General features: G+C 42.6%; 1 protein-coding gene across 1 annotated transcript; it reads right to left on the reverse strand.

Moving 5' to 3' along the window:
• Positions 1-895: 895 nt before the first annotated feature.
• TMEM174 (transmembrane protein 174) lies at positions 896-4,069 on the reverse strand. The gene is made up of 2 exons (XM_074812252.1): positions 3,250-4,069; positions 896-2,281 (listed from the first exon to the last, which is right to left on the reverse strand). Exons 1-2 carry the CDS (start codon positions 3,879-3,881, stop codon positions 2,179-2,181), a joined length of 735 nt encoding a protein of 244 aa, XP_074668353.1. The 5' UTR covers positions 3,882-4,069; the 3' UTR covers positions 896-2,178.
• Between the last annotated feature and the right edge of the window lie 4,301 nt (positions 4,070-8,370).

The raw sequence follows: 8,370 nt of genomic DNA on the forward strand, positions 1-8,370 counted from the left end.
GAGCACAGTGGTTGTCTTGTGCCCTTCCAAAAATGCTTCATTTCTTGGCACCCTCTAAGTATAAAGAACAGTGAGGACAGTGCGCTCCTGCAGCTCCAAACAACTGGACACTGTTCTGAATGTGTCTCTCCATACAGAGCTACATCTCCTGATTGCTAGTGAGGCTGCATGGACACTCAGTTACTTCCAGCTGTCAGGTACATGCCGTACTGCTTGCCTGTGCTCAACACCAGGCTTCCCCAGTCCTCAGGAATGAGATCAATGAGATCAATCACAGATTGATGACAACTAGCAGGACCTGAAATGGCTGTGTTGACAAGAGAAAGTTCATGCATTCCATAATGGACCTTTAGCCATGCTATTCCAGGTCAGGAGACTGATCCACAGACACACCAGCAGCACATTGCTCGGTTGCTTTGGATGGTGACAATGGCCCTCTAGATTTTGTGTGGTGACTGTTCCAGCAGGTGTGAGCTGAGAACAGTTTTTGGTTTGAGCCCTTTGAGGGAGATAGGCAAAGCTGATGGGATCCTTCATGGGGAGATACTGACTTGTCCAGCTGTGTCAGGACACTTCTAGGCATACTCAAAAGCAGAATTTGAAGCCTATGTGGAAATACAAAATAAAAATGAAATGACTCAGTGCATTCTCATTGCTCTGGTACTCAGACAGCTCCTGAGCAAAGCATTTTGGGACCTCCATTCTGAATTGCAAGATTTTGGAGCTTATGCACCTCATTCTTTATTAGACACGGCTGTAAATCCATTTATTGATACAATGCCTGGAACCATGTTGTGGTGGTTTAGGCCCTGCCAGGATCTGAGACCACGTTGTCACTGCCCCTCCCCCACCCTCCGACCAGACGGGCCAGAGAGTGAAATACAAATCCCACGGCTGAGATAAGGAGAGGTTTAATACAACAGTGCAACAGCAACAAACTGAACAACAACAAGAACAGTAACAATAGCAGTAATAGTAATAACAATAAACAGAACAAAAAAATGTACCGATACAGCAGTGAGGAGAGTCACCACGCAACATGCGCGTTCACTGATTCTCCCGCGCTTGGGCGTGCGGAGGTGATGTCAGCATGGTATATGAATAACCTGGCTAGAGCTTCCCCCCCACTGCTGGGGAAACTTAACCCTATCCTAGCTAAACCAGGACACATGTTAATCTTGAAAGTTGAACTAGAAAGTTCATTGCAGCCCGTAGTTGCCTGGATGCTCTGAGGGAATGTACAGCATGATTTGTGTGCCTAGGGCCCTCACTCAAACAAGAAGGAACCTCAGGAGGGGTTTCCCTACAGTTCTCCCATAAAGTGAAGGTGCAGCAGGGAGAAGCTGTGATTGTTAAAGCCTTTAAAACTGGTAGGACCACACTCCTTTGTCAAGGCTTCAGAAAGGTGACATTTTCTTTAGGGACATTGACCTAGTAGTTGTTAAGACTCCTGGTGGGAGACAGTGCTTTGTATCCCATCAGGTGGGGAAGAGAACTGAATTCGGTGTATGAAGGATCTCTTAGAGGTCTTTGTGAAAACAGGCAGAGGTCACTATTTGTATTTAGTCTGTCCTGAGATGTTCTGCTTCAAGCAGGGTACTCCAAAAATGCCTACAGGGTTGTAGAGGTGAACCAAAGAGAGGAAGTCTAATCTGTAGACTGGACTTATTAATGAGTGAGCTAGTCTAAAGAATCAGAGAGAATTAAGACATATTGGAACATTCATGGATCAGACACTTGAGCACTTCTGAAGTTTCCCAAGCAATCAAGAGGGAAAATATATCAAGAATAAATCAAGCATTTTCTAATGATGCTGAACGTCTAGGAGCAATCATCACCTTCCACAAACATCTTGTGCATTCACAGTTCACACTGGTTTCAGCAAGCCTGAAAATCAGGCTTCTTGTTGGGGAACCCTAATGTTGATTTAGATCCTTGAGTTTAATAGTTTTGCTATTAAATAATTAATAACTCTACTATTAAGCTGCATAGCAAAGGGCTAATGAATTTTGTTGGAGAAAAAGAAGGGATTGATAAAAATCTTCAGTGATGCTGAATTGTGTATCAGTACCAAGATCTTGCTCACACTTGCTTATCATGCAAGTATTTAAAGAAAAGATTCCTGGGGGTTAAAAATCTGGAGTCTCTTAGAATTGTCATCTGTTGTCTATGGTTATTTTATGAAGACAGTGGGTATATTTCCTCATAACGTGGAGGTGACAAGTCATCACAGGTGTAGTCTTCCAGCAGTTCTTCTGGCTCATCAGAACTGTCCTCTGACCTGAAAATAGGAAGAGGGGCAGGCTCAAAAAGAATTTAGCAAACACAAAACATGCAAGTAGCCGTCAGTGCTGTGTCCTGTCAGCCTTATCTGGGCAAAGCATTTCCTGACTTCTTGAGAAAATGCAACAAGATGAAGTTTTACTAGAATTCAATCATTTGCTGTGCTTTTTTCATGAAGCATAAAAGTGTCAGGAGCTGACCTTTGTTTTCATGCTGCCTATGCCAGTCACACATGTTGCTGAGAATGATGGGTCAGCAGTTTTTCAAACAGACTTTGATAAATCAACTAAAAGTGACTTGTGTTCTAGGAAGGATATAATTCTGAGTAATTCTGGGAATATTTTTTCTTAGAGGAAAGAACTACATAAAATTATTTTGTGTCTGATTAAAGCAGTTTCATACTGCTCTATAATATCAGCAATCTTGTTTATGCCCCAAAACTAGGAAAAGAGTAAGGGCTGGAAGGTTGCTACAGTGGGAGACGAGCATGTTGTGACCAGGCGTAATCAGGAGGGAGAGCATCTGGTACCAAACCAATTCTTGCATTGTCATAAAAATGCTGGTTTTGTGCTGACTCATGTGTTGTGATTGTGTTTGAGTGGAAGTCTCTGGCTGTACATATAACAACCTTCTGGTCAACAGTCTAAAGGTAGTAAGATAAGCATAAAAAAAAGAAAAAAACAAGGGCAGGAGCATGTATACTAACATCTTCAAAAACAGCAAGAGATTCAGTAGACTGAAAATTGAAAGGGATTCATAAGTGAATCTAATTTGGATAAAAATGCTTTCCATAAAAAGTATGTCTCCATAGTCTTTACTCAAGAAATACTCTTAACAAATTAAAAAAAAATATGTGAAGAAGAATAACACCCTGGACTAGCTTTTGTTTCCTTTGAAATCATACATAACACTTAAAATACTCAGAAGCCTGTGTCCAAACACACTAAGACATCTCAGATGATGTACCTCTGATTCCTGGTATTCTCTGCAGGATAAATAGCGTAGTTCTCGTCTCCAGTAAAAGCTGGGTTATCCAGGGTGTAGGCAGGGCAGAAGTGAGCAGAGCCTGGGGTGGGAATCGGTGAGGTGCTGGAGGAGACAGCACCACAGCAGCTGAGCACTGGGTGAAGGTAGCCAGGATTCACAGCAATACCTTCCTGGGCTGGGTACGGCGGAGGGATGTACTGTACCACTGTGGCGCCATGAAAAGTTATAGGCTGGTTAATGCCGGTGAAGACAAAGGACTGTCCACTTGCAGTCTGGTCGAGGTCTGATGTATTTTCCTCTCTTTCTTTACAGGGCTTGCATGTAAGCATGTTAAATTTACAAACAGCAATCAGAATAAAAGTCACCCCAACAGACAGCAGAATAGGCCCTAGTAACTGAGTCCACTCCAGGTGAGTAATGCCATCATATTTTATCCATCCCATCACAGTGAAAGTGATCCCCACCAGTCCCAAAAACACACCTGAAAAGAGCAAAGTGGCGCCAGCTTTATCCCCATCCGACACCAGGGCATCGGATCTGTTTGCCTGATAAGGAGTGACAGAAAAGACGTTCAAGGAGAAATCCTCTACATTGTTGTTGTTCTGCTCCATTGCTGAGTATCTTCTGCCTCAAGAGAAAGGGGTCTTGTAAGGGAGTTGGCAGAGCATTTAAAGTCAAAGGTTCGGGTTAGTTATACAAGAACTTTGTGTGTGTATGGTTAACAAAGTCTGTCACGTGAAAGAATAAACTTTGCTTAGAAGAATAAAGGTCTGGGAAGTGAAGCCTGAAGTGATCACTAAAGACTTCTTGAATTACCACTATCACTTCCGAAATGGCTTCACCCTTGCATGGCTGCTTATCTCTTTGTTTATCCTCCTCTTTAATTTGGCACCCACAGATACTTCCTTGCTATGCCCATGCCAGATGGGAGAGAAAGGAAGCTGCAGCCACCGCAGCTTTTCCTAGGCGCCCTGCCTGCCAGCCGATGCATCCAACATACGGACAGCATACGTTTACTCAACAGCAGTGCAGCGACTTGCTCTCCTTGGGCCATCACGTCAGCAACCCAGAGCTTTGGGAAAATGTGTGGCCATTGCTAGGAGTGCTTTGCAGTGCTCTGAAGCATGACATTTATAGTCACGCCTGGACCTCTGTTGCAGCTCGTTCTGCAGTCCAGAGCTTCTGTGGTTTAAAAAATATCAAAGTAGGCTTTCTGATATTTTGCCAAGGGGGAGCAGTGGGTGGGTGGGAGAGTAAGCGACAACAGGGTGGTGAGTGCTGAGCAGCCTGGGAGAGCTGGTGGTTGTGAGAGAAAAGTTATTTCAAGCCAGCCAAAGCTTTCCAGCTGTTTGAAGGTAGCATAATTGCTCTGTAATTTTTCCTTAATTGTGGACAATTTTTGTTGTGGAACCTCCACCTCTTCCTCAAAGTTTATACTGAGTGAAACCCACCCCTGAATAGTGCACCACTGCAGGAATGAGAAAGCATCTCCTGTGATGTTAAACCTGGGATTTTATCCTGTACTCAGAAGTACCTAGAATATTTTTTTTTACATCACAATGAATTGTTCTGTTGAACATATGTCCCATATATTAAACAGACAGATTAATTGAATGTTGAGATTTTCTGTTTCCTCACAGTTTCAGACTAAAATAATTGCTGTCAGAGGGTTGTGGTAGAGCATCTTTGTGTAATTCCTTAAGGAGGACAAATCTCCAACTACTCGATCTGTTTTGACTAGCATGGCAGGGGAGTACACCTAGGACAGAGATTACTCCTCAGGTGGTTGAACATATAATGCTATTTCCTGCTACCAGCAGCTCTGGGGAAGCAAGCTTATCCTGAGATTTGTAAGATAAAAATAGCTCTAGAACCAGAAAATTCACTTTTCAGACAGCTCCTTCAAAATCACTAAAGGTGCCTTTAGTCTACTGTGCATTCATATCACACAGAGTGACAACAGCTTACTTCTGAAAGGGTCTGCTCACTGAATTCGGAGCCTTCAGAACTGATGCTGAATACAGTTGCAGATGTGTCTTTCTCATTTGTTAGCAGATAGTCTTTTAGGAATACTAGTGCTGGACTCCTTTAAAAAACGTCTGGGAAGTTTCCAAATTCAGTATTATGTCTCCTCTATTACCGAGGGTGCCACCAATTTTTCTGACAAGTACACTCAAGATCAGCCCTTCCCCCAGCACCAAATCTAGTCAGGACTCTCTGCAACACTTCAGCAAAGTGTTAGGGCTTGCAATGCAGTGGGTCTGTATGATGACAACTAAATTAGGAAGTGCTGAAATACTAGATAAGTTGCCCTTGTATTGGTAATTAGAGCCAAAACCTAAGTCATCTTTAACCTTATATTTGGTATACTTAATGGAAAACTTCTGTTACTGGTCTCTGCAAGTCAGGTTTTTCCATACCATGAATCATTCTCATCACTGTTTGCTGAATCTTCCAGGCTTTCCAACATCCTTTTAAAAGCAGCATTATATCATAATAGCTGTCTAACTAATGGTATATACAGATGTAGTGTCACCTTACTCCTCTCATTCATTCAAGAACTCTGCAACTGCTATTTGCAACACGATTGTGCTGGAGAACTTCCTTGGTCCTGCACAAAGGCCCTTAGATGCTGGCTGGAGTCAGAGTTTTCCAAGTTGGGTATTGCATAATCCCGTGGCTGATACTCTTTGCCTCTGACCCAGGACATGACTTCATGGTTGTTGAGCAAGTGCACAGTAGAGCTGGAGAATACAGGTGGTTTCTTTCAAGGCTACTTGTCACTTGAACTTTGAAAATGGGATGGTAAACAGTTTCTGTTTGATGCAGTAGGATCTAAATGAAGATTACACCTTTCCCTGTAAACTGCCCTCTCTTTGTAAGATATAATTTCCTCTAGGCCTCCCCACATTTCTCCCATCATTTCCCTAGACAGTGGCAATGCTGCATTCATGCAGCTGTCAAGGTCTTAAGAGATTACTGGATCACATTGATTTTTTAAGGCCAGTAATTTCCTTTGCCAAGTAAGTGTATGTTCTAGGAACTCACTTAAACATGCTGGTTTACTAAATGCAACCCCATTTACCTGGAATAACTCCTTAACAAATGAAAACAGTTTTGTGAAACCTAAGGAATTGGTCAGAGGGAGGTTTTCAGAATAGGTGCTGTTTTCTGATCTCAATACAGTTTTGTTACCATCTGCTTCAGGGACCTTTCCCCTGAACACAAGCAGTGCTTTGCTTTCTGTTCCTCTACATAATTTTCTATCATAAATGCAGACTTCCCCTGCAGTGCTTGCTGCTGGAAGCAGGTTTTCTGTAATGCTCTCCATCTCCTCCGTTCTCTAACCCGTTCAAAGAGTCATTCTAGTAAATACTGGCAGGCCTTCACTTAACCCTTTTCTCCTCTCCTTCTGCTATTAATTTTTACATAGTTGTTCACATTATCAGCCTGTTGTAGTGAGGTTTTATTTCCTTACATGCCTGTCATATAGTTACGGACTTAGTCACAGAATGTGCAGAAGGTGCCGTATAAAAAAAAAATTGTACCATGGTATCGCACACCTATTGGCTTTAAAAAGAGTAGATACAAAGTATCACTCTGTAACAAAACATTCAATGTCGGGGTAAGGAGCCAATAATTTGACTAAGACTTTTTCCTAGAGGAAGGCGACTGCATGTGGCATCTGTAGTGGAAAACACAGAATCACAGACTCATCTAGGTTGGAAAAGACCTTGAAGATCATCTAGTCCAACCGTTAACCTAGCACTGACAGTTCCCAACTACACCATATCCCTCAGCGCTATGTCAACCCGAAATGTGTAAAAGCAGTACCTAAAGAACCATCATGAGTGGGACTTGCACCCTGGGGCCCTGTACTGTTCCACTGCCAGCCTTGAAGTGTAAACAAGCTGCGAGGAGCAGGTTCAGCCAGCTGCTCACAACTGCATCTACCTGCAAGGTGGTTTTATATGCTCCCAGGGAATGTTGTCTTGTCAACAGGCACACCAAATTAAAGGTATTTCCATACCTGATTATCCAGATACATGCATGTGTGGTAGAGGGAGGAGCACAGATCTAGTTGAAGGCTGGCATGTTCGCTGCAGAAATGTGGAGGTATTGACAAAAATGTCTGCCTGGACACAGAAATGCCCCACAAGCCATGACTCTAGAGATAGGATGGAAAAGAAATAGATGGATACAGTGTACCAACCACAAAAGGGAAGGATGGGGTGGGTGCGATCCAGCAAGAGCTGGTATCCTAAAAACATAGCACCATTGCAGACATCTGTGCAATCTCAGTTTTTCAGATGAGTTAGTCAGCTTTCCATTTTTTTTTTTAGCTGTTGGTCATGCAGGAAGGAAGACTTCTCCTAGAGAAGAGGCATCCATTTATATTTTCCTGAATCCTTCTCCAAAGATTGTAGTGTTGCAGTTAGAAGCTGAGCAATGCAGCAAGGAAGAGAGACCTTAACTTCACTTACAGAGGATAAGCAATCTTTACCTCCCACTTTGCCTGTTTAAGTAAGTGTGAATCAGTAACCAACTTGATTTGCTCCCTAGCATTTGTATGTCAAGCACTTAAGCTAACCTTAGAGCAGAAAGGGGGTTATAGCACCATTAGTGTGACAGTAAAGTATCTCACTTCCTCAATAAAAATGCTGTTCTGTATTATTTTAAGCTACTTTTATAGTTTTACAAGGTGTTGCTTCCTTTCTAATACAAATATTTCACCCCTACTCCCCACATCAAAAATTCCTCCCACTGAAGCCATTCACTGAGTGGTAGCCTTCAGTGGTGAAGGCAGATCTGCCAGTTTCTTACTCACATTTTCTGACCTTGCTGAAACAGACTTTGGTAACACACGAAGCAAATACTGTTGCCCTGGCTATGTTAGGTCTCTCACTGCTGAGCAGATTATGGACATGCATCCCGCACATCCACTGAGTTTGCAAGGAATGATTATCCAAGTCAGAAATAGAAGATGATAATACAGCTGTATGTTAAACAATTTCCTAAGCATGTTCTCAAAATGATACAGAGAGAAATTCTGTTTTCAAACCTCATTTTCATAGGTAAATAACAACTACCCTTCCCAGG

The sequence above is a fragment of the Strix aluco genome, chromosome Z, assembly GCF_031877795.1.
Source record: "Strix aluco isolate bStrAlu1 chromosome Z, bStrAlu1.hap1, whole genome shotgun sequence".
Classification (NCBI taxonomy): Eukaryota; Metazoa; Chordata; class Aves; order Strigiformes; family Strigidae; genus Strix; species Strix aluco.

Coding starts and splice junctions, on each gene's coding strand:
- TMEM174 (XM_074812252.1), bottom strand. CDS start 3,881: ATGGAGCAGAACAACAACAATGTAGAGGATTTCTCCTTGAACGTCTTT. Junction 2,282..3,249: donor GAGAATACCAGGAATCAGAG/GTACATCATCTG, acceptor TCCTATTTTCAG/GTCAGAGGACAGTTCTGATG.